Below are 25922 nucleotides of genomic sequence, written 5' to 3'. Positions count from 1 at the left end.
TGGACGCTTCTTTAAAGCATTGCAGGCTACAATTATTCAGGAGACGCATACAGTACAGAGGGGGGAACATGGCAAACCAGGACCATGTGCAACATAGGACATGGAGGCTACAGAGGTCAGGCGGTGCACAAATCATCATAAAAAGGTTTCCCACTCAGATGGACCCCAAACCTGGCTAACTCTCATAATACAATTTGGAGCTACAGGCTAGCTAGTTGTTATATTTGGACACTGGCTACTAATGATGGGATCTGTGTTGCAATTAAAATGTTATTAGATACAGTACTCATACAAGCATTAGGGTGCAATATAGTCATTTGCAAAATCCTAAAGCCATATCTGAATGTGTTATAACATCACTAAAAGTGACTCAAAGGAGAGAAACTTTGTGTGTAGAGCCTGTCAGACTCCCCCACGGTGAACACTGGCTCTAATTTAGAACTAACAAAACCTCAGCAGGAAGTTAAAAGACCTACTTTTTCCACACACAAACTGAAGGTCCTCTGTTAGGTCTGCATGCCTTGGCAAGTAATCAGATACCATATCACTAGTGTTGTTAATATTGTGTGATCTATTAATTGTTGGCAAAGTAGAATAAATCCTGACAGTGGTGAGCTGCATTTTGTTTAGTAGCATCTTCTATGAGCAGGGTGTAATCTGGATTATATAGTTTGGTTGATGGGTAAAGGCAATTTTACTATACCGTCACAACCATAGTTATACTGCCACTTACAAAATACATGGTTTTACATTGAAACAGCGAGCTTGCTATATGCAGATGAACATTAGCATGTTGTTACAGATCACCTGATTTTGGCCTATCAGTTTGGAAATGAGAAGGAAGGCACAGGGAGAGAGCAGTCAGGACAGGGCAGGACCCTGAACCTGGAACTGGCTGCATGACAGTACAGCTGACAGTTTGGTGATGAAGAGGAAGGAGGGACAGCGGCCAGCGCTAAATAGTTGCTCTAGCAGCAGTGGGACAGTGCTAAATGAATGTGCAGAGAGAGGAAAACTAGCAAGACTACACCTAAAGTGTCCCAAGCAATCACTACAGCCAGAGTCTGAAGAATTCTGTCCCCACGTGTTCCCAGAATTATTTTGTCATGCAACACAGACACTGCATGTGGAACAGGATGAACCCATCATACTCTGGTGATGTGACTCTTCCATGATGCTGCTTCAAGAGTCAGTTCACAGTCCCGGCAGAGGAGGCGACCTGCAGCAGTGTGGCCAGGCGGAGCTGTGAGACATTCAGCTGGCTGGCTTGTGTCTAGGTGAGGCTGGCGTTGGAGCTGCTGGTGCCACTGTTCTTCCTCTGGCCGCTTTGCACCATGCTGGGAACCTGCAGGCCCGTCACTACTGAGAAACTTCCATTCCACACCTGCAGGTGGCACCAAATCAACACCCAAAGGTCACACAGGAAAAAGATCACAGAGGAATAGAGATAAGAGCAGCTGTAAAGGAGACTTTTCTCACCATGAACGCTGGGATGACTGGCTGCTGGAACTTTGTTTTGAAGGTGTGCATCAGCTGCTTCGTTTTGGCATTGTAAAAAGACAGTATACCTGCAGGGAACAGGGATAACACATCAAACTGTGTCCTTCATGAAAACATTTTTGCAAGGTAAAAAAATTAGGAAAAGCTTCCTGTGTTGACTGGACAGTGTGATAAAACAAAGACTTGTCTTACCTTCATCATAGTTGACGTAGACACCTATGCTGTTTGGGATCGGGCACTCAAGCGTTCGAGCCTTGTTGTTGTGCTTAGCCGTGAGGCTCTGCTGCAGCCAGTTGTTCAGATGGATGCACCAGGAGGAGCTGCTTTTACCCAGCTGGTCGAAGCGGCCGAGACTCCGCAGTGCCACGCCCACAGCAAAGGCCTTGCTCTCCTTGTCAAACCGTACCTCCCAGTACTGCTGCCCAGCGTCAATCATGGTGTCAGCTGTGGTGAGATATAAGCCAGTATGATACAGACTCCAGGAGTAAACACAGTCAGCAGTTTACTGTATTTGTGCAGGGTGAGAATTTAACTTGAAACTTAACTAATGTGAAAATTATTTGTGTTGTGAACATTTAGAGCCACCCGGGTGTGTATTCCTACCCAGTACTGTGTAGGACTCTGCTGTAAACCTGTCTCTGCCGGGCCGGGCTGTTGGTGCTCGTTTAGGAGACATGAGGGCTGCCCTGGGTAAAGAGGTGATACAGCCTGTTAGAGCTCCTTGTATTCATGCAGACAGCAGGTTAACCACAGCAGGTTACACTCATACATACCTGGCTGGGGAATGCATCGGGGAGTTAGTTCTGTTCTTCTCTTTACGAATGTCTTGTATTTTTCCTCCACAGCTGTCCCACTCCACACTCAAGTCCTCCACCTTTAGGTTCTGGTGTGCTGAACCACTGTCCAGTTTGAAGGTGAAGGCTGAAGGCAGGAGAGAAATAAGGCTTTTTGCTTATTGGACATACAGAAACTCTTGATCATAGTCAAACATTCTCACCGTGCGTTTCTAGTGTGACTGGCTCAGAGAACTCTCCAGCTACAGCCTTGTTACACGCACGCACTCTGAACGTCATGTACCGGGTGTCAAAGCGCAAGCCTGGGAATAAAAACAAAACATTCTCAGTTATTGTGGTCAGAATTTAACCTCAAAGCATCTCCTCACAGTCCTGCATCTACCTGTCAGTGTGTGCTCCAACTCTCGTATGCCCTCCACTACCATCCATGGGTAGTCCTCTCTGATGCGAGGTGGACCCTCGTGATTTGTGCGTCGATGTTCCAGTATGTAGTGGTCTATCTTGCTGTCTGGCTCTGATAAGGTCCAGACTACGGTCACTGTGTTGTCACACACCTGACACTCAGACACCTGGATTTCTGGAGTGGCTGGAACTGGAGAGAGGAGATTGTGTTATTCAATCAAAGTCAGTGTTATTTCACACCATTCGAGACACCAGTGCCCACTTAAAACATACCCTAACTGCCACTAAGGCTTAATATTCTAGCTGGATTACTTTATTTCTACCACTTGGGGGCAGAATTACAACTAAACAAACATGTTTAGTTTAGACATGTACACCTGCTAGTACAAAACTTAGACCTTATGTCACCACTACATCTTTGAGAAGCATCTGCCTCTTCAGACGACAAACAATTTTCACCTGATACATGCCAACTTTGTTCATTAGCAGTGTGGCAGCAGCGAGAAGTGTTAAGCAGCTTTTATAAGACCCATGCCGAATACTGTGTGCAGGCTTTGAAACCACACCAGCGCACTAACGAGGTTAAGAGGCCTCACACAGCTGTGGAGTGATCACGCTGTGGTTTCCTTGCAGTGTGCGACCCCTTTCGCATTACACATTGTCTGACTGATTAAAATATGAAATGCTGGTAAGTGGAACACATCGCGGGTAGTGTGCCTGTTTCATAGAGGCTTTGTTTTACTCTGATGAGATTTTCTGTGTGGTTAGAGACAAAAGTCTATAACCAAGGACTTTGTGTTGTGTACGACTGATACACTGTTGGACAATATCACCCAGTGTTAGTTTATGTTTTGAATTATAGTTTCAGATATTATGACACAGTTAAATGACAAATGAGTTATTTTTAGATTATATAACTGGTCATTAACACTGATGTAATACTGAGAAATTAGCTTTTTAGCTCTGCCACTGTCTGATGTAGAAATAATACTGACTTTTAGAATGGAAACAACAATGGCTGCCGTAAAATAAAAATAGGACTACTACACTAATTAAAACACAACTGACATCATGACTTTGGAGATGTGTGTGAGGGTGCCAAGTAAAATAATCCTGGCAGTGTGCAATCATTTCTAATCAAACTGGTAGCAGATTTCTTTACTAAAAGTACCAGGTATATGTGCAGTCCTGATGTTACAGTGTGTGTAAGTCTGCAACACATTTGTCTCTATCTGCATCTCATTGTAAGAAAAGTGGAGCAGACCTGGCAGAAACTTGAGCCCCTGCAACATCTCCCTCTCCTGGCTGAAATCCACCATCAAGTGACTCATATTGTCGCTGGCTTTAGCCTTCAGGGAGAGGCGAAAGGCTGGAGCCATTGTCACGCTGCAGAGAAAGAGACACACACACACACACACATAGGGTGGAAACAAGCATAGTCTATTATTCAACTGAACCAGAGAGAAGGGGGACAGGTGACTCTAGGTCTGCTCACTAAAAGAAGGCTGCTAACTAGACTTCTGTTTCTACCATTGAACTCATCACCCTGATGAAACATTTACAAAGAAGAGCTAGAGAGGCAGCAGCATTCGTCATGAGGGAGGGGCTGACACAGGGTGGTACAGACCTCAGAGGACAGCGGGAAACACAAGAGTGGAAAAATAAAGTTACTATTGTCTATGAGATGGGTGTGGTGGCTACACATATCAGTGCATGCATGCTAGATGATGAGAGGGCTGGTCACAGGAGGCTACGACAAGAAAAGCAATAGATGGCTGAGTACTATACCTATCCTTAATGTCTTTGGCCGCCTGGAGAGGAGAAGCAGACAGGGAAAAGAAAAAAGAGAGGAGAGATACGGAGCGAAGAGAAAACTGAGTTGGAGCCCATCATGTAGATAATTTAAAACAAACAGTTGCTGGTGTTAAAATAACTGCTAGTATGACACCACAAGAAGGAGGACACGTTAAATCATGTTTATGAATTTCACTAAAAAGTCATCTGTAAACACTGAGAAGGAGGAACATCGCAGCAGCATCGCAGCAGAGCTGCAGGTGGTCGTCAGTTACCTGATTGAAGCCGTCCGTCTCTGAGGAGCACATGGTCTGGTTGGCCAGCTCCAGCAGCTCCTCTGAGCTCTCCAGGGCTTTGGAGCAGGCGCTCAGCTGACTCTGAGAAAAATATCAGCACACAGTCAGACAGAACTCTCTCACACGTTTGTCTGTAGTATAATGAAGCGGTTGTTTTTCCTGCAGAGGCTACAGAGTTAGCTGCATCATTTGAGAGTCATGGTTGAGTCCTGAGGCTGCAGAGACCTTTCAATATGTTGATCAATTATCAGTATGTTGAAGTGAGATTATTTAACAGAAACGTAAGAGTCAGTCATCAGATAACAGTCATTTTGTTCAGTTGTTTATTTTTACCCCACGTATTTAATAAAGCAAAAACAAGTGCCTTCAAATAACACTGTGAATTATGACAAGGTGGATTTTTAGTTTTGATGTCTCCTCCTCTGAGCCTGATATTTACTTAGACATGTATAATTTTTAGTCAAATAGTAAACGGTCAGGTGGGTGCACCATTTAATGAAGCGATAATGATGCAGAAATTAGTCATTAAAATATCAGGATGTCCTCACCTGCAGCTCATATGTGCGGCTGGCTCTCTCCTGTTTGATGCGTGTCATCATGTTCTCCTTCATCTCATCCAGGACTGTATGCAGGGCGGTGAACTCGGACTCTAGGTCCTCCTGCACCCGGCTGGAGTTCACCTGGAAACATGCCAACATGAAAAAAAGAAGATGTTTTTAAATGTGGGGGAACCCAAACACCACCTCCGTGTGGATTAAACATTGAAGACGTGTGTTTTTGTACCTCCAGGTTTTCCAGGTTCTGTTTGAGAGTGCAGATGAAGTTGGAAATCTCCTCATTCTTCATGGCAAGGGTGTGGGTGATCTTACGCAGAGACTCCTTATATGAAAAATGATATTGAGAAAGGACACATTATGATCCTTTCAAACTCAGCAAGCAAAGCCCGTGCAGTGTAATATGCTCCATGGAGGATCAGCTCATTGATGCTAATCAGTTCTTAGCTGAGAGGACACATAAAGCTCTGGGCTTTGAGCTCCCCTTTAAACCTGATGAAACATTTGTTCTTCACAGAGGGACCTGGGATCAATGCACGGGGAGGGAGGTGGGAGAGGGGACACTTCACGAACGGAAGGATGCGCATGTATAATTTAATAATGCAGATCCACAACCATTAAGCAGGCCACGTCAAAGGACTGGACACAGACTAGATCCACCATTATACAGCTCGGACCTCTCAGCAGTGCCGCTGCCCTCCTCTGATGCCACACTGAAAAGCCCATTCATACTGAAGGGCTGTGTAATGTTTGTTGATGCGAGAGGAGCTGCGCCAATAAGGCCCCCCATCCGTGACTGATACACCGCTACACCGACGAGAGACTCGTCGATTAACCTCATCACTCAGGCAGAACAACACCGATTCAAATAAACAACAATACTGTGAAACGCGAGTCAGTGCCGCATCCACAAACTCCCTAATTTCTCTGCTTCTCCCCCACCATCCTTTGTACACTACGCCCAGAAACGGCTTCCCCCATCAGAGACACCTGTTCCTCCGGCCCCGGCTCACCTTCTGGTCTCCCATCTTGCCGCACAGATGCACCTGCACCGCTAGAGCCACAAACAACGCCGGTATTTCTCCTCCGTCCCACGGTTTTTGGTTTATTCGCACAGCGGGGCTGGTACGGATGCTGCCGGAGTGCAACGCATCTTCGGACGGACACCAACCACCAACGCCTTTGGGCCGGAGAGCGCGTGAGCGCATGCGCCCGCGGAGGGTTCTGGGTAGTGCTGTTCCTGCCGTGACTGGTGCTGCCTTCAGGGACCCCCAGGAAAAAGATACAAGCGAACGCTACAAACTGTTTAATAAGTGAATTATAACAGTGTTGTAGGAGGATTTATTACAGCACTCCTGTATCAGACTGGATTCTGCTGCTGTGCGCTATGTGCAGCTCTGTGTGTATCTTTAAAGACGTGTCACACAGACACTGTGTGACTAAAAGTAATGGACACCATGTGCAAATTTACCATACTGCTGTCTGTTTTTTGTTGCAAAGATAAGAAATCGTAATGCTGCAGTCAACTAGATATACAGCTGATGATGGTACATATTATTGATTGTCTATTAATTTTTGATCAATGTGTTCTGTAGACATTTTATGGACAAACCAGTTAAATTCAATTCAAGTGGAACCCAGTAGAAAAAGTTTAAAAATGTACCAGTTTCCAGACTAACAACTCAAAACTATGTTATCTATTTACTGACTAATTGTTTAGAGCATATAAGGAATGTAGATATCCACAAAACTGGACATGCCTTAGCAGACTTATATGGAGGCTATGTTTTCACATACATTTGTGTTGTTATATAGCCTAATTAAATAAGCTTTTTGTTGTAGAACTGTAATCGAAGTAAGTGTGAGTGAATGGTTGTTTGTCTGTGTATGTTGCCCTGCAATGGACTGGATACCTGTCCAGGGTGTACCCCGGCTCTTACCCGTAGATCCAGTAGCTGGGATAGGCTCCAGCCCCCCGTGACCCCGCACTGCAGGACAAAGCAGGTTCAGGTGGTGAATGGCTGAAAAATAATCTAATGCAAATATTATTGTATATATATAAAACATTATGTTTATTAAATGTAAGTTTATACGAGGTCAAATCATTTGATTGGCAAAATTGTTTTTCCCTTAAACCCTAACCCTTCCTCTTTCACATGATCTGCAGAATTAGTAACAATATATACATTAAACGTGTATTATATGTGTAATCAGGCTATATCAATATGATAGATGACTTCTCTTAAGAATGACATGGACATTATGTTCAATAGATGCCGATATATATTAAAACATTTGACAGAAATTGATTTATCTTGTGACTCTTAGATTGAAAACCACTAAGTGTACTAGTCACTAGAACATACATAATAAGAATCCATATGACTGCTGCCTTTTATGTTTGACAATAAGAAATTAATAATGCTTTTACTTTCCTGTAAGTGATTCCAGAAAGGTTTTGTATAAAAGATCAGAACCGATGATGAAATTCAACAACAAAAAGATATCAGTTTTAGTGGATCCGCCTTCAATTTATTCAGATTAATAAAGAAAATATTTGCGTTTTAAGAAAATACAGAGTTCCCTGCTGTTCATTTAATTTCAGCACCCACTTACAGTAAATGTTATTGAAGTACTGTGCTGCTTATCAGCTATATATTTGTTTACCTATATTTCATACAGGACCTACTTTCAGTCTCTGTGAAATAGAAGGTTTGAGGTTTCAGAAGCTCGCTCCCCTGCAATCTTCAGATGTGTCTTCTTGTGGCCTTTTAGCTTTTCTGTTCATTGTCTTGAAGAAACAACACACACTCACATTTTATCATGCTACATGTGACCAAAAGTGAATTAAACAGACCTGTATCTGTGCAACAAGGCATTAGGACTGTAGCCTGCTGTAAAATATCACAGAGGTCATTGTGTATTTATAGTTTTTCAGTGTTATAGTCATCACATATAAAATAATTTCATTTTCTCAATTTCCTTGGAAATTGTGGTTGGAAATGGTGTCAGAAAGTTCAGCAAATTTTCATGCACTTAGTTGTGTTTGTCACAGGAAGCCAAGTGTTCCTCTTCTTGTAAGACGCTGTGGGGAAAAGGTGTGATGCGTTTTAGCACCCTTGCACCAAAACCCACAAGGGTTTCATAAACCCCTCACATCATCCTCGCATGCCGTTTTTTTTTCTTTCTTAAATTTGATGCCATTCAGCAAGTCAGCACATGCAGACGGAAGACAGTGAGGTGTTCAGTGTCTGCCACCAGAAACAGGATGTATATTTTTGGTAATGGGGCAGCAGCAGGAGCCTTTAATATCTTCTGACAACAGGCACATGAAACAATTGTACGTGAGCGTTTGGTCAAAAACCTCTCTGTTTTTGAGGGCCTACATGACTTTCCAGTTGTTGGTTGTGCTTCCACAGCCGACAGTCCCCCTCAGCGAAGGCACTTGATTCTCAGAGAAGAGAGAAGCAGAGCAGAAAACCACTCCTCCCTCTCAGCCACCCACACAGACACAGGCACACACCAAACCTTTAGCTCTGTCAGACCTACAGACAGCTGCAGATACAGGATGAGACTGAGACGACCACCTCTCACATAATATGATGAACATGTGGCTGAATCCGTTTACTCTGCTGCTCACAGGTAAGACTTTCAAATTACAGAGATCCAGACTGACAAGCACAGAGCATGACTGGATGCTGTGAAATGATGAATGGACAAAACAACGTACATGTTAATCATCAGGTTAATCATTCATCATGAACTGATAAAATGTTATAATACTTTAAAATGAACAAAGCATGACAATGTTTTCTTTGTCTAATTACAGTGGCAGCAGTGCTGGTGGTGATGTCCAGTGAACATGTATTTCTCAATATGACAGAAGTTGAAGTTCCTTATGGGTCCCCTCTGGATTTGCACTGCAGTTTGAACACAGAAAAACAGGAGCGATACAAAATAGCCTGGTATTTCTCTGACTCACCTAAATTGATAATCCATGATTCACATCTACTGTGTGACAGGACCATTGACAAAACTGCATGGAACAACACAGAGAAACAGGAGCAGGACTTAAAGACGTGTAATTTAAGAGTTAATCAAACAAAGAAAGGATGGTACTTTTGCAGCATCGATGGAGATATTCCAGTTTTAGTGACGAACCACACCAACGGAACAGAAGTAGTTATTTGTAAGTATGGCTGAAGAAACTAATTAACATTTTATGTCAAGTCCCTCTGGCTGTAATATTTGTGAGCTGTATGAAGTTTGAAATAGTTTACATTAGAGGCTTTCAAAGTGGGATAGTGCAGAATTGTGCATGTCTATGGGATCAAATTACACAATTATGATCGCTGGAAATTAAACAAGTGAACTAAGGCAGGATAGTGATGAGGGAAGGCTTTAAAACCATGTTTCTAAGCATATTCTAATGCAGTTGTTAGTAGAGATAAAGATAATTGTTATCTAATGCATTATATATCAGCTGTTTCTTCTCTATATTTTGCACTATTACAGGTTGTTAATCTTCTATACAGCAACATTCCTGCTGACAGCTAGCGATACAGTGCCATGCAACCTATGTGCATAATATTTCATATTCTGGCTTGCAATGACTAAATGAATGTTTTTGTATCATCTTGTTCCCCCAGCAAAGAGCTTAGTGGAAAGTACAACGTACCTGTCACTAGTAACGAGTAAACAAGGTGTGTGTGCTTGTCTATATGTCTCTCTCTCTGTGTGTGTGTGTGTGTGCCTGCATGTGTGGATACCACTCCTCATAAACAATAACAGTACCTGAGGACCAGGCTGAGCAGGTTTTCCAGTGAATTTGACCATTTTACAGAAGTGGTCAGGTTTCTTGGGCGATGATGAATTCTGTGAGATGTGTGTGAGCTCACACACACTGGAACTGAGAATTGGTCACACACAAACCAATTCACATATGAACCCTGAGCCAACACTGTGTGTGGTGTGAGACAGTTGATGTCCTATTTAATTTACCCATTTAAATATGTCTCACTGAGGATTTTATGTGCACTCAAAAAACTTTTCCTCTTCTAGTGCCTCCCACAGACGCACTGCCCTGGATGTGGATTGCAGTTGCGGGGTCTTCTTTCATCATGATTGTCCTGCTGGTCGTGTGTATTGTGCAGAGAAGAAGATGCCACAGAAGCAGAGGTAACCCTCATTCGATTCAGCGTTGAGATTATTATCTAGACCCTAGCTCTAAGCCGTCTGAACAGATTGTAGATAAGTCAGCAGAAAAGGGCCACAAGGCTGATAAAATCTGCTTCTCGAGAAAAAGAGAAAACAAATCGCACAGAAAACTTCACAAGACATCCTTAACTTCAAATCTGTACTGGCTGATTCATTTCAGTGCGAGGATTTGCACATTAAGGTCAGACAGACGTTTAGTGAGACACAAAGCCAAAAACACAGGAAGCAAGTATATCTGCCTGTACTGACCTGTGGAGGCAACTGAGTAAGATGGCGGCTTGTGTGGTCTAACAGCACAGCGTGAGACAAACTAAAGTCTCAGTGTTGAAGTTACAGGTGTAAAGCCACAGATGAGGAGCAGTGATCGAGAGGTGCACCATGTGGGATCTTTTTTATTTTTATTTAACCTTTATTTAACCAGGTAAAAAACCCATTGAGATCCAGATCTCATTTGCAAGGGTGACCTGGCCAAGAGGTCAGCAGCACACGTCAAGAACAGTATAACAACATTTTAAAGTTGGTAAACAAGATCAAAACTGTTATCTGAGCAGTGAAAATAAGAGCATATCTTAAAAACACAGGCACTGATGAATGGATGCTTTTTGCCTAATGTGTAATAAAGAATTAAAAGTTTTAAATGAGATAAGATCTGACCACAGCCAACTGACCAAGACTGAGAATTATGTCAGAGTTTTACATATGCAAGCAAAAAGTATTTGCATTGCTGCAAGAAGTGTCATGTATAAATAGTTGTTAAATATAAACGCAGTTTATATTTAGGTGTTTCTTTGAAGCACACTATGTTTTTCCTGTAATTCACCATGGTGTTAGGGCTAACATCGGCCATCATTTTTCACAGTTGTTGCATCAGACATCATGCAACAACTGCTACCTGCCTGCAGAAATTAATTTATTGATTTGATGTCAAGCATGCTATTTTGTGGGTTTCTAGCTGGTGATCTAGGAAATTCAAAAACAAGATGTGTGAAGATTTCAATGGTAAATGAAAGTCCAATGCACTCACACACTGACCACCCAGTGAAGTGTAGCTTTATAACACAGTTCACCCTGTGCAGAGGTTTAGCAGTGGAAACAAGGTGTTGCGCCGTGCTGTAGTTTTCTTTTAGAACGTGACGACAGTGTGAGACAAAATGTCACGGCAGGTAATTTAAATCACGATACATACAAAATAAAACTTTAGCAATTCCAGATGAAGATCTTGTGTCAGAGATCTTTAGAAGAACAATTACAAATTTAAAAACAGTATGTTATGGATATGATACATTGTATATTGTTGATTGTTATTATAATAAAAATTAACAATATAGGTTATACAAATGTACAACAGACAGAGGAAAGCCTGTATGTTATTTGAAACTTGAGGTTATAAATAGTTTTTTGTAGCTTTGAACACTGTAGTTTTATTTTGTCTATGCTGCTTATTAACATTGAAATGAGCATGTATTTTTACATGTTATTGTAATTAATTTAAGATTTACTGTGCTTTAAATTATTTACATTTAAAGTGCATTCCATTGTAAAAACAACCAAATACGCAGACAAATGCAGGGATATTGTATTTAAAGTCAAGAAGCTTTATCTTTGTTTAATCATACCACGCGTTTTATAATGCTGCTGCCTGCTGCTTTACACTGCTATTAACATATAACACTCGCACAATATATACTGGTAATAGACAGCAAAGATCATCAATTTGTATTTCTGATTTTCAATTTATTTTCATTTAACCTTTATTTTTTTAAAATAAATATTTGCATCATAATTTCTTTTGCAGACAAAACTAAACTCAAACAGAAAACAGCAGAGAATGTATTCTAAATATTGTTTAATTTATCCTCTAATGCAGAAGCTAAGTGAAACTTGAAAATTGACCCTGTGGTTGTCTGTGCTTGCAGAGGAAGAGCCTGTCTATGTTAATGCTCATCCACCTGCCAGCAAACAGCCTTCACCTCGGCTTCCCCTGCCGGTGAACAACCTGAAGACAGCCTCCTCCACTCAGAACCTCCGGACCCCGAGTTCAGCCAGGAGGTACGAGGAGAGCCAGAGGAGACCCAGACACTGAAGGAGAGGGCATGCAGGACCACATTTGGCTTCTGGCTTTGTTGAGGGACTCCAGATTAGTTTTGTATATTAATTATATATTATATTAAATATGTTATATTTTTTGGAATATGATTTGTTTTGAAAAATGTCCCTCTGAATGCATTTGTATATTTTGTAGTATTATTTTTTAGATGTTTGTAGTAAAGTAGCTAACACGAACCACTAGGGGGCGCAGGACGAATGTAAAAAGATAAATCTGTTTTTTTTTCCTTTTTGTATTATTATATTAGAATGTTTCCAGTATCTATAGCTAACAAATAAGACAAAGGACTGCTTTTTACTTTGATTTAGTGATGTGAGTATATTTTTAACTGTGTTAAATCACATTAAATTCTGTTGTTTGCGGGATTTGCGTTGTATTTGACACCAGTTGATACATACATAATACACACATGAGCAAAACAGAAAGAAATACGAGCAATCCAAGGCGACATCAGGGTTGTTTTCGGTCTCATCTGATTGGTTCTGAGTGAGTGTTTTTTTAAAAGAAAGATATGGTCAAAAGTCACATGATCAGGCACTGCCTACCGCTGAGAGCTGCAGGATAATCGCTCCCTGCAGGAATTAGAGGTGGAGTGAACGTTACAGGTGGAGCAGGGGAAGCGCAGAGCCGGATCCACGACGCACGCCAACGGTCTGAGCGGAGCCTGCTGTAGATCCTCCCGGTGAGTCGCGCACCGACACGAGCTTCTGACTTGTTTGTGTTCACGTTTGTCCCACAGGATGCTTTTTTTCTTTTCTTTTTTCCACGGAGCTCGGGCTGCTGGTGGGAATTGGACTGGCAACCTGTGAGGTTACAGCGCACAGCAAATTCTCTGACTTATCTAAAGATTATAGGATATCCTAATCTAATAATAGCAGCTGAGAGCTGGACTAAGCAGTAGTAGGATATGGGTACAAACACTTACACCAGCTCAGCTAGTGTTACACCGAGAGAGAGGCGCTCAAACTTAGAGGAGTGTGTCACAGGAGGCTGTGAGTGTGTGTGTGTGTGTGTGGATCACACGCCAAAGTGTATTGTGTTTAAACTCTAACTTATAATTTAAAACCCTTTAGAAACATTCCACAAACAGTGAAACAAAAAAACTGACTTTATTTAGTAGAATTTAAACCTTATAAACAATATAAACAACATGGAATTTGAGGCTTGTGCACATCATGTATGATGTCTTAGTGATGTTTGAACTGTGAGAACTGTAGCACATGTGTGTGGCTGACTACAGGCTAAGTGCTATCAGTGCACTTACTCAGGGGGGTTGCCCAGTTTTAGCTGTCATAGTACTGCTGCTCAGCGGGGTTGTGTGTGTGTGTGTGTGTGTGTGGAGGCACCACAGATAATACAGTGGCACTCTGTACACAGACAGCCTCAGATAGTAATGTTGCTTTCTTAGATTTGATGTCTTTATGGCTGCGTCTGCTACATGATAGACTGACGCCATTTTTAAGATGCAGCTCTAGTTAAGCTAAGATCTACTCATTGGGAAAAGAAGGCAGTTTAATTAACAGCAGATATTGTAAATAGTTGGATCATGTTTTAATCTCTTGCCGAAAGTACGTAACATTGGTTTGTTATGTAATATGAATATGTGTGTAGACTCTTGAGATCTGGCTGAACATTTGAAGACACGTCTTAGTGTCTTAGTGTCTTAGTGTCACAATTTCTTCCACCTGACAGACTCAGGGAATACTTAGAAAGGATTCTTCTGAATGGATGACTATTTTTATATTCTAATGCACAGCTCTTCACGTTCTTACTGTTAATAAAACAGCACTTTTTCTTGCTTGTGAATGTTAGGTGCTGCCTTCACCACATTTTATTTTCAGGGATGATCCAGTCTGTCAGTGAACATGTCACACAGCTGAAGCAGAGCACACAGAGATGTCAAGTGTGTTTGCATTTTTCCCTTCGTTTGCCCCAAGTCCTGCAGAGACTTGTCTGGGTGTGTGTGTTTTGGTGTTTATGGGTGCATTCAATGTGCATTTACACTTGTCTCATCAATGATGAGTGATTTGTCAGGGAAGAGGCGAGGAGTGTATTAAACAGACTGTTGTGTTTTTACATAGCTGTTGTTCGGTGACTTTGTTCTAATGATACATATAGATTCGAAATACTTTATTCATCCCAAGCTGGGAAATTACGTGACATGTTGACAATGTTGAAGTGTGTACACACACACACAGCGTTTTTGTAAAGTGTTGTTTTCAGCTATAATTACAGCTCTCCTGTACATCAAAACAAAAAGTGCAGAGCCACTGTCATTATGATAAAAGAACTTTTTAAAGCAAATCTAAGCTTGCAAAAATATAACCTGCTGCTGAACCTTGGGTGTGTTTTCCAGTGGATGTTTCACAACAGACAGAGTCTGTGACACACAGAGTGTCAAAGGTGAACACCCTCCCACAACTGGTTTCCTGTCCCCTGTGATGGAATACTGTATCACAGCCAGCTCACCACCCGGCCTGCCAGCGGATGGCTCGGCTCACTCTGGCAGCTGGCAGGACAAAGAGATGGGCAGGAAAACAGACAACAAAACCAGTCAGTGACTCAACCATCATCCAACCTGTGGAGCAAGTCAGCCGTTCAGGTAAATCAGTTATAGCAGCAGGAGGTCTCGCCCACACAGCAGAGTGCCGTCACGCAGATAAAGACGCCGTGCCTACACCTTCATGGCTCACTCCAGCTGTTTGCTTTTTGGATGTGTTATGACTCACAAGAATGACAACAGCACGCACGTCTGTGCACGTTTCACAAGCTTTGTTTGCAGTTGTACAGAGAGTCCACAGTGAGGGTTGTGTTGTGGAGGCTCCTGAACAGCCTATAAATATCCTGAAGTGGTTGGAGTGTGTGGAGATTCTGCTGCAGGGCTTCTTCAGTGTGTTGTGCTTGTGCAGCTTTTGAACCTACTGCTTGTTGAGTAAAAAACAAAGACTGTATATAACTAGTAAAAACCCACCAGAGCTAACCTTTGAAGGATTTGTCTTACAGAAATGTAAACTGACATTTACATCTACATGTATGGAGATGCAGGGAAACACTTTGAGTCAGACTTTTGTTGTGTGTTCTGGTTTTGAAGCAGTTCATCTTCCCTGGCTCAGGGCTTCAAATGTCAGGCTGACTTTCAAGAGAAGCAGAAAGAAGTGTTTCAACTGCAGGCACTGTACTGTTTCCTGCAGAAACCGTTTGAACCAGAAAGAGATCAGCAAGCTGTTCAGAACTGTATCACGCTGCTGTGTGTTCAATGGCAGGTCCTTGAGCAGGTTTTGCTGGCTGTGCTGGATTGGATCCCCTATAAACAAAAGGCCATAACTGAATTTCACACTTTGCTTAAGTGTACACCTAATATGTTTTTGTTGTGGTTACTCAGTTGTCAAAGAAACAATCTGAATCAAACTGAAAGACAGAACAGAGAGATGATGAACACAGAGCAGAAGTGAACACATCACAGTTGAATCAGGGGGAACACACGTCACTTCATTCTTCATGTAAAGGCGTGCCAAAATCCATTCCCTGTATTATTGACTTACTAGAATAAATAAAGGTATGGCATTAAAAAGACCAGAGGTGTTATGCAGCCATTTTCCATGAAGGTCAAAAAGGAGGGTCCTTCCTGATTAATAAAAAACACAAAGCAAGCAGCAAAGGAAACAGATCATCTAAAGAAACGCTTCACATTAATGTTGGATGACAATCTGTCACACTACAAAAGATCTGCACTTTTTATCTGAGAGGAGTTAAGTCATCTGGTTAGAAACACTTCTTATGCTTCACCAGAAGAAGAAACATATTAAATCATGAATTAATGACTTCAAATGCACATCTTTAAACATGAGCTTCAGAGGTCTGCCAGACTCTTCTTCTCTCTCTCTTGTTGGCTTTCATATGTCTTCTACTTCTATTTTATTATTATTATTCACTTACATCACTTACAATCAGAAGAAATACTTTATTGATCCCAGGGGGAAATTGCTTGCATTCCAGGTGCTCCATCTAAACATTAATAAACATTCAAGTTAAATCCAGGCAAGTGGAAACTGGTAGTCATATATAATACAACTTATACTGTGTGCAGTAAAATCCTACAGTGTCTACAATAAATCCAATATGGATAATGAACCAAAATGAAATAAAATAAATAAATAAAATGCTTATTATTATATATTACAGTGTGTTTTATTTAACAGCTACACAATCAGTCTAAATCGAATCAAAATGTACTCACTAGTATAAATTACCCCTTCAAAATAAAAGCATTGTCATCAGTGCAAAATGTTGCTGTATGTAGTGTATTGTGACGCATTTTCAGACCAAACATCAGTCCTGTTGTACATAAAATCAGCTGTGTATGAGTGGAGACTTGTAAAACTGCTCAGCTGTGCAATCCCGCACCCCCACTCCCGCCACCACCCCCGTCCCTCCTTATACCGAGTCCACACGTGTCAGTGTGTGAGTGTGACCCTGGATAAACAAAGGAAGAGCAGAGAGAGACAGCTGCTGCATGCTTTTCTATTATTGTGGCCATGCCTACCTGCCTGCACTGTTCGGAACTATCTGCAAAACAACCTGCAGTCATTCCATTCAGCTGTAAAGCTAAAACCAACCCCACCAACCCCCAACAGCCTGAGGGGAAAAGTATGCAAGCCACCGCTGCTCTGACAACACAGGAGCAGTTCTACACATGCAGCGGCTCGTCCCACTGTGTCAGGTAACAACACGGTGGGAACATGGCAGTTAGTTGCACATTCAAATCCAGGATTGCTCAGAGGGGAGTGAGCGCCTAGCTGTGTGTCGTGGAGTCTCACCGTCTGTCAACAGATACGGACTCCCTGCTGTGTTTGATGCACCTCTGTGAAATCTGCTGTGTTTTCTTTAAAACAATCCAAATAACAACTGCAAAGCAGTTGTGTGGTGCTGCTGTTTTTGTATAGCTCTTCACCCAGTGAGTTTGCTCTCCAGTCTGTTTGTGTGTTATTCTGAGGAAAGATGCCTTGATGAATTTTGAATGAGGTTTCATCGCTCAGTTAGTCAGATCGGAGAGAAACTTGCCAGAGACGTGGCAAGAAGTCTCAATTCCTTATGGAATCCCAAGGTGGGGATGGGGTGTTGGAGCGACGAATTATCAAGGTCTGCATGCATGCCCAGACCTGAACTGATCCCCTCTGCTGCCTGAACCCCGCTGAGCCCAGAGGAAACAAGTTCTTATCAGGGAGGAGGACAGGAAGATACTGAGAGTGGAAGAGGAAGAGAGAGTGGGGGTTGGTGGGCTGCATGGCACTCCGCACATTTTCACTTAGTATCAGTTCCCTCTATGAGGCTTACTGTTATGACTAGTCATATAGCTGTAAGTGGGGCATATAGCACAGTGCGTATGTGGTTTTTCTGGGTATTGTAATTTCTTCAAAGCAATGAGGTGTAGCCGTTTTCATTTTCCTACAGAAGGTCTTTTAATCGGTGGATGATTCCAGTCTTAATAATAAAGTCTATCTCTTTATTTCATGGATTTTTTCTTCATTTCTTTTTCAGGAGTTGTCTGCTGTGAAAATGATCTCCTCCAGCCTCTCTCATCACTAGCCGGGCAGCATGGCTTCTGCTCCTCCTTCCAGAGAGGACACCAGCAGCTCATTAGCTCTGCGCTGGAGGCTAACGCCGACATAGATATCCACCACTCAGGACACCGACTTCAAACAGAAACCACAGCAGGCTGAGCTGCATCTGAATGAGAAGCTTTTAAAAGGGTCTCCAGTAAACAAATTGGACTTGTGCCAGAACGGCACATGTTCAGGATAGTGAACTCACCTCAGTGTAACGACATCTGGACTGAGACCTTGGACCATGTTCTGTCTCTGATTGGGTGCTTTGGTTGGCAGAGCTGGACTGTGCAGCTCTTCCCCACTGAGACAAACCTGGACTCTGAGCCATGTCTCTTCTCTCAGCCCTGAGCATCGTCTGTGGATTGATGCTTCATGTTTGCTTCAGTGCAGACTACACTCGCTACACCGTCCCACGAAAGACTGTCCCCTTACAGAGTAAGCCAACCATTCTCTCCTGTTGCCAACCAAGCTGTCCTGACACATACTTACTGTGCTCCTCTGGATCACATTTTTCACACTGAATCTGTATTTTCCTTTCTTTCAGTTGGCAGCAGCTAAAATGTGGTAAAAAATGGGATGTCATGTTAATGTAATGTTGGTTTTTGTGTGCAGATGAACAAAAGTTGTTCAGAGAAGAGGGAATATTCAATTACTCCACCATGCTGATGAGGGAAGACCTGGGTGTGATGCTGCTGGGGGCCAGAGAGGCCATCTATGCCCTGGATATTAACAACATCTCGCTCAGAAAGGCTGTGGTAAGAACACCTGAAGAGTTATCTGTTTACTAAAGGACCAGGTGTGGCGCCTCATCAGAGGCCTCGTGCTATAAAACCTGTTATAAACCAGCTGCCTGCAGCTGTCATACATTAACATGCAAACTGTAAAATACATAAGCTGGTGCTGCTGTGTGGATGCGCCACAAAATAACTATTAATTAACTATGAATGATTGCAGATAAAAAGGTGAAAGATTTATTCAACGTTTATGACATTTTACTGTATAAAGATATTTCATCAAGTAATCAGTATGTGACTTAAGGCTGGAGGCCACAGGTTATGTCCGGTTAGATGGTGCATCAAAATATCTTTTCTGTCTGAAGATTAGATTAAAGATTTGTATATTAAAAGATAAAAACTACAAAAGAACTGTGAAAAGTGAGTAAATATGTATTTCACGTTCATCCATTTAATCATTTATATCCCCTCAGATGTCATCAGATTTTATCTCCTCACATCAGATTTGCAGTAGAGCTTGACTTACTACATATAACTAACAAATAAACTCGACTGAAGAGGACAGATATGACTGCAGACGAGTGAAGAGCACAGCCTGCCCGTTCTGATGCTCCGTTATAACACTGTGTCCTGAGATAAGGACAGAACTCTGTCTCCAATGCGAGACTAAACAAGGTCATGCAGACCGTGCTCAGGTTTATCCTGATGATGATACTGTCTTGTACAGAGTTTATCATACGAAGAGACCTGTAATTCACATTTGTTTGATCAGGAGATCAACATTTTTGAACATTAAATGAACACATTAAATAAAACCAAAACAGATATAACTGTAACAGGTTACAGCAGAAAAATGACAATTTAACATAAAGTCTGATCTAAAAGGAATAAGTTGATCTTGTTGTATAAAACCACCAAATTCTAAATTCCCACTAACATTCCTGCTCTTCCTATTCTAACGATAGAGACTGTAGAGAAGTCCTGGACGAGGGATTTGTTTTCATCATAGACAGTAAACAGTTGTTTCTTGTTGCCACCCACCGGGCTGAGTATTCCAGTCAAAGATTAGCTTGCACTTTGTGCAGAAGTTTCACTCACACCATCAGTATTTGCATGAGGAGGAACTTGAATGAATAATGGTTTTGTTGTGTCAGTGGTCAGACAGTGCTGTAGTCACACATCTAACAGCTGAACAGGGATTAGTGCCTCTGGCCTAATAGGTATTCCCTTCATGCGTTCACTGACTGGTCTTGATGTTACACAAACAATGAAATGTGTGAGAGTAAATGGACTGCAGGGTTGCAACATCATTCCTGCGTGCGTTGACACGACTCTCTCCTTCTGTTGATGCAGGTGTATTGGCGAGTCACCGAGGAGAAGCAGAGGGAGTGCATGTACAAGGGAAAACAGGCTGAGGTTTGTGCAGCGTCTTTCAAAACACACATAACTTATATTCTTAGCGTGGTTTTAAAGCATGATGGATGACTGAGAGAAGTTCACTCCCACACGCAATCTATCTCTATGTTGTTGTTTTTCTGTCGCATACCTTTGCATAGATTCTTTTTGAAGTGCTCTGCTTATAGCTTTGCACTGAATGTCCAAATAAAGGCATGAGGAAAAAAAATGCACGTACACAGCCTTGACCTTTTGGCCACCAGGGTGCCCATGCAGGTGCTGTATGTATGTATGTGGCATGTTTGTGTTTTTGCGGCTGAACTAACACAGCTCTGACCTCGGCGTTCTCTCTGCTGGATCTTGTTGCAGGTGGAATGCCGTAACTACATTCGAACCCTGCACACTCTGAATGACACAACTATGTATGTTTGTGGCACAAATGCTTTTAGCCCGACTTGTGATTACTTGGTAAGTATATCATTGAAACTTTTGGTGGTAATGTTTCTTTATAGTGGTTTTACATGAAAACAATTGAGGCTGACATACCGGTAGTCCAATATCTCTTTCTATTGTCAACAAACCACAAACATTCTATTATTAGATGTGTGTGTGTGTGTGTACAGGTGTCAGAAGAACTAATGCATTGTTAATTGTGGTTGGATTTGTTGACAGTAAGAAACCTGTGGACCATCACCTGACTTATCTTTAAGCCAGGTTGGGTTTAAGCGTGTTGAATGTTGCAGTCAAAAGACAAAAGGTGTTTTTCTATCACAGGCAGGGCAGATGCAAAATGGCGTGATCATTATTAGTTCATTCACCTCTCTTTTTCCATCGCGTGTAGAATCCACTGTACTCAGGGCCTGATGTAATAAATCAAAACCTCTCATTTAAAATTCTTAATGATAAAACAAACAAAGCTCTCCTCTGTGTTCCCTTCCCCGATCAAAACATCCCTGTAAGACACCTTTACAGACTCCAGCAGTGGAAACATGCACAAAAGGTGCAGGCTGCCCTAAAACTGCCCATTGGTTCCTGCAATGAGAAAACAACTAAAGGCTTCATGCTGCAGGCCCTTTAGTATCCACTGTGTGCTCTCTGTAATACAAACAAAGAGACAACACATGTTATCACACAGGAGCCTCTTCAGACAAACGTCCTTCCTTTCATGTGTGTCATGGGTTAGACAGTGTTAGTGTCGCTCATGAATAAGGTTTATTTTGGCAGAATAGTCCAATTTCAGAGATCCTCTGTGAACCTGCAGACAAACACTTAAAGAAATAAAGACATGAAGACATGATGCTCGGTGTATGGGTACACTTAAACCTGAAGAGTTTAATGTTGGAGATTAATCTACAAACATGTTGCCTTTTTGAATGATGGGAGTCACTTGATTTAATTTCAATTTATAATCCCAGTGTTGTGCCTGAATAAAACAACAATTTTCTGTCTTTAGTTTCTTAAAACAACTTTTCCTCTCTCTGTCTCTCTCTGGCTGTCTCTCTCTCTGTGTTTCCAACAGACCTTTGCTAATGGACAGCTGAGGCTGGAGGGAAAGCAGGAGGAGGGAAAGGGGAAGTGTCCTTTTGATCCCTTTCAGAGATACTCCTCCCTCATGGTCGGTGAGTGTCTGAGTCAGTTCTGCTGCCAACAGGAACAAAGTGCAGAATACTGCTGAATGTTCAAAGTGTGACAGCTGCACACAGAACTCACTTGCCACAAGACTCAGTGCATAACAAATATCGCCTAATCGTCAGCTAGTGCTTCCTGCTCACTCATTATGCACTGTGAGCTGATTAGTCTGGAAAAGCCTGTTTGTTCAGTCTATTAGGAGGCATATTTATGGGATATTGTTCCAACTTAATGTGAATAATGGATTTCCAGGAATTTTTCCTCATCTCTTGTTCCTGTCCAACAGGAAGTGACCTGTATTCTGCTACATCCATCAACTTCTTGGGCTCAGAGCCCGTGGTCCTTCGCAGCTCAAACTTGGCTCTTCGCACTGAGTTTAAGAGCTCCTGGCTCAGTGGTGAGTTCCTGTCCACTTAAGGAATTAAATATTAGAATATGCAAAGTATGGTCATCACTACACTCGACCTTATTTGACAATGTATCGCTGTATGGTTTCAGAGCCAAACTTTGTCTACATGGACTTTGTGGGCGAGAGCTTTGACAGCCCTGACGGTGATGACGATAAGGTGTACATGTTCTTCAGTGAAAATGCAATGGAGTACGACTTCTACAGCAAAGTTGCAGTGTCACGAGTGGCCCGTGTCTGCAAGGTATAATGAAGAAGTGACCTAAACACACAGTGTGTGTGTGTGTGAGCCCTCAGGTCTGTCTGACACGGGTCTGGTTGTTGTTAAAGAGAATATGCTGTCTGTTTTTAGGGGGATATGGGCGGACAGCGGACGCTGCAGAGGAAATGGACGTCGTTCCTGAAAGCTCGCCTGGATTGTTCGTTCCCTGAACCCAGCCTGCCCCCCATTGTCCAAGATGTCTTCCTGCTGAAGCACAAGGATTGGAGGAAGAGTGTCTTCTACGCTGTCTTTACTCCACAGTCGTAAGTATTTACTGTCAGATACAGCTCAGGGTGGGTGTTGGCTTTAGAACAGCCTCATCTGCTATTGTGTTTGTAGCAATCAGCTGTGTGTGTGTGACCAGGCTGACATGATAAGAATACTACTCATTAAAAAAAGTTCAAATAAAATTTGAACTTTCAGGTGTGTTGATGATTTATAAGTGAAGATTGATGGTGTTCTGATTAAACGTGTGATGTTTTCCAGGAGCTTGTCGCAGGTATCTGCTGTGTGTGCATACAGCATGTCTGCTATTCGAGATATTTTCAATGAGGGAAAGTTTAAGACACCTGTGGCAGTGGAGACATCTCATGTTAAGTGGGTGATGTACACTGGTGAGGTGCCAGTCCCCAGACCAGGAGCGGTGAGTGGAACAACATTTATGTGTCGCACATATGCTATACAGATTGGAAACCAAAAATTCTAAATGGCTTGTCTTGTATTTTCAGTGTATCAATAATACGGTGCGTAAAATGGGGATGAATCGCTCTCTGGACCTTCCAGACAAAACCCTCCAGTTCATCAGAGACCGTCCCCTAATGGATGAGGCTGTCCGTCCTCTGACAGGAGGGCCACTGCTGGTCAAGAATGGAGCCCTGCTGACGCGAATCGTAGTGGACAGCGTGTTAGCTCTGGATGGACAGAGATATAACGTCATGTTCATTGGCACAGGTAAATGAGAAGATATATATATTCTATCTATTACAAAACTATCAAATGTCATATAAATCCATGCAGAAGAATTCACTATGTGACACTGCTACAGCATGAAAATCATCCAAATCCAACCTGTGTGATAATCTGCTGCATAAGCTACACAATCTCAGCTTTGTGTGTGACACTGCCTGCTGACCAGCAGAGGAAGCAGAAGAAGATTAGATACAGCAGTGACTCATTATCGGCTCTTGAGGGACAAAGTGGTATTAGGAGATGGAGCTAGCTGGTTAACCTGCTAAATATCTCTCGTAAACATCTCTGCAGCACCACACCAAACTAATGTTTTAGCACAATCTTTTGAAAAACAAAAAACTTTTTTTCACTCACAGTACGTATGTTCTCAAGAAAATGTTTCGTCTACAACAGAAAACGGTTATATTCAGAAGGCTGTTAACTACGCTGAAGAGATGTTCATAATTGAGGAGATTCAGCTGTATGAAAACCCCGAACCCATCGGCATCCTGCGGCTCTCATCCAGCAAGGTAAACTACACATGATTTTTATTTTTTTGAAATATTGTAAACTTCTTTGAACGTGTAATAAAGATGACACATATGTGTGCTATCACAGGGACAGCTGTATGCTGGTTCAGAGTTTGGTGCTGTCCAGATGCCGGTCAGTAACTGCAGCCGCTATGAGACCTGTGTGGACTGCATCCTGGCCCGGGACCCTTACTGTGCCTGGGACTTCTCCACTGAGCAGTGCTCTTCAGTCAACAGCTTGTCTTCCTCTTCAAAAGCGGTTATACAAAGTCTGAAAGAGGGAGACGTGTCCCAGTGTCCTCAGCCAGGTACCTTTAATGGGAAGACCTCTTTTAGAATGAGTTCCTGCTGTGTTGTTGTCCTGACGCTGGACTGTGTGTTTGTTGACAGATCCAGTGGCAGCTGTGGACTTTGCCCTCATCCCAGGGAACAACATCCAGCTGTCTTGCCAACTTCACTCCAACTTGGCACAGGTCCGCTGGAGATTCTCCGAACAAACACTTCACTCCAACCACAAATACTACATCTACAGCGGAGGCCTGCTCATCCTGAGTGCCTCCAAGTCAGACGCTGGGTTGTACACTTGTGATTCAGTAGAGCGGATAAATGGCAGAACATACAACCGGACTGTGGCGGTTTATCATTTACAGCTCTACTCTGGGCCAGCAGTGGGGGACGGGCCCACTCCTGGCACCGCAGTGACAAATTCCTCAGACTCTATTCACACTCTGAATACAGCTGCACCAGGGCCTGTGCCAGACTCAGGCAATGAGGACCCATTGTCCCCTGAGAATCAAAGGGGCACTGGCAGAGTGACTTATCTAGAGGTGGCCGTAGCTCTGCTGGCACTGTTTTGCTTCTCCCTGATGGGGGTCATATTTTGGATGTGGAATCGAGAGCGCTGGGAGTGTTTCAAGTTTGCGCAAAGCTCGAGTGAATGTGATGGGAAGAAGCAGTCAGCTGAGTACAGTGCCAATAATAATCACTCCGCTGTTGACTTCAAAGGGAACGGAGAGCACCACTTCACACCTATGGCCAACATTTCAAGTCTGGATGGCCTGGGATACATAAATGATGAGTCAGAGATTTGACTGTGCTGAGGTAATAGAATACAGGACAAGGCCGACACCAGTGCACTAATCACATACTCCCTGTAGGTGTTCTAAAAACACCATTTCACATTATAAATTCCTTTGATTGGTGTCCTCCTGTCATCATTTCCATATTCTCACCAAGCAGCTGTTAAAGTTTTTTATATACGGTATATAAATATATTTTGTATGAATAATTGTATGTAATATATTGTGTACAGACAACACCTGACCACTATTTATTACATAAATTCTTATGTCATCCTAAAATGGCTTTAACCTAAGTCAGCAACAAGTAGCATTTTGTGTCTTAATTTCCAAATGCATTTCACTGTCATCTGTTATTCTTCATCATTAATCGGGGAAAAGCGATGCCTGCACCACCCTTTTATTACCTGCAGCTGATAAAACAATGGAGTACAGATATACCTCTGCCTCTGCATATAAAGCCCCTCATATAGGAGGTGACCATTTTATACTTCTATCTTACAAACACAACTGACATTATACTCCAGTAAATGCTCTGTTGTCTTTTAGTGTGAACTAGCAGGCTGTTTCTTTTCTTTGGATACACCACTAAACACAAATTACACACCGTAATCATACCATGAAAAAGACAACAGTGACATCTGAATGCAGAAGTGTTGGTGCTGTCAG

General features: G+C 42.4%; 3 protein-coding genes across 4 annotated transcripts; 2 read left to right on the top strand and 1 right to left on the bottom strand.

Annotated features, from left to right (window-relative positions):
• Positions 1-20: 20 nt before the first annotated feature.
• On the bottom strand, positions 21-6525 carry LOC114434983 (fibronectin type III and SPRY domain-containing protein 1). Its single transcript, XM_028404468.1, has 13 exons — positions 6354-6525; positions 5570-5665; positions 5335-5466; positions 4766-4867; positions 4485-4507; positions 3961-4082; positions 2677-2886; positions 2498-2596; positions 2274-2421; positions 2104-2186; positions 1693-1944; positions 1480-1568; positions 21-1384 (listed from the first exon to the last, which is right to left on the bottom strand). Exons 1-13 carry the CDS (start codon positions 6366-6368, stop codon positions 1274-1276), a joined length of 1482 nt encoding a protein of 493 aa, XP_028260269.1. The 5' UTR covers positions 6369-6525; the 3' UTR covers positions 21-1273.
• Positions 6526-8901: 2376 nt separating this feature from the next.
• Positions 8902-12851, top strand: LOC114434317 (uncharacterized). Its single transcript, XM_028403437.1, has 5 exons — positions 8902-8982; positions 9170-9529; positions 9990-10043; positions 10402-10518; positions 12474-12851. The coding sequence occupies exons 1-5, from the start codon at positions 8940-8942 to the stop codon at positions 12638-12640; spliced, it is 741 nt and encodes a 246-aa protein (XP_028259238.1). The 5' UTR covers positions 8902-8939; the 3' UTR covers positions 12641-12851.
• A 340-nt stretch (positions 12852-13191) lies between these two features.
• On the top strand, positions 13192-25490 carry LOC114434316 (semaphorin-4E-like). Of its 2 annotated transcripts, XM_028403436.1 has the most exons (15): positions 13202-13346; positions 15021-15266; positions 18203-18705; positions 18883-19025; positions 20358-20420; positions 20769-20867; positions 21919-22018; positions 22315-22425; positions 22527-22678; positions 22787-22959; positions 23183-23339; positions 23425-23647; positions 24059-24174; positions 24263-24482; positions 24565-25490. In XM_028403436.1, the coding sequence occupies exons 3-15, from the start codon at positions 18597-18599 to the stop codon at positions 25263-25265; spliced, it is 2367 nt and encodes a 788-aa protein (XP_028259237.1). In that variant the 5' UTR covers positions 13202-13346; positions 15021-15266; positions 18203-18596; the 3' UTR covers positions 25266-25490. The 2 variants fall into 2 exon arrangements, with proteins under 2 accessions (XP_028259236.1, XP_028259237.1); XM_028403435.1 differs by lacking the exon at positions 15021-15266 and having other exon boundaries at positions 13192-13346.
• Positions 25491-25922: the final 432 nt, after the last annotated feature.

The sequence above is a fragment of the Parambassis ranga genome, chromosome 4, assembly GCF_900634625.1.
Source record: "Parambassis ranga chromosome 4, fParRan2.1, whole genome shotgun sequence".
In the NCBI taxonomy this organism is placed as follows: Eukaryota; Metazoa; Chordata; class Actinopteri; family Ambassidae; genus Parambassis; species Parambassis ranga.
This window is presented reverse-complemented; position numbering and strand designations above follow the sequence as displayed.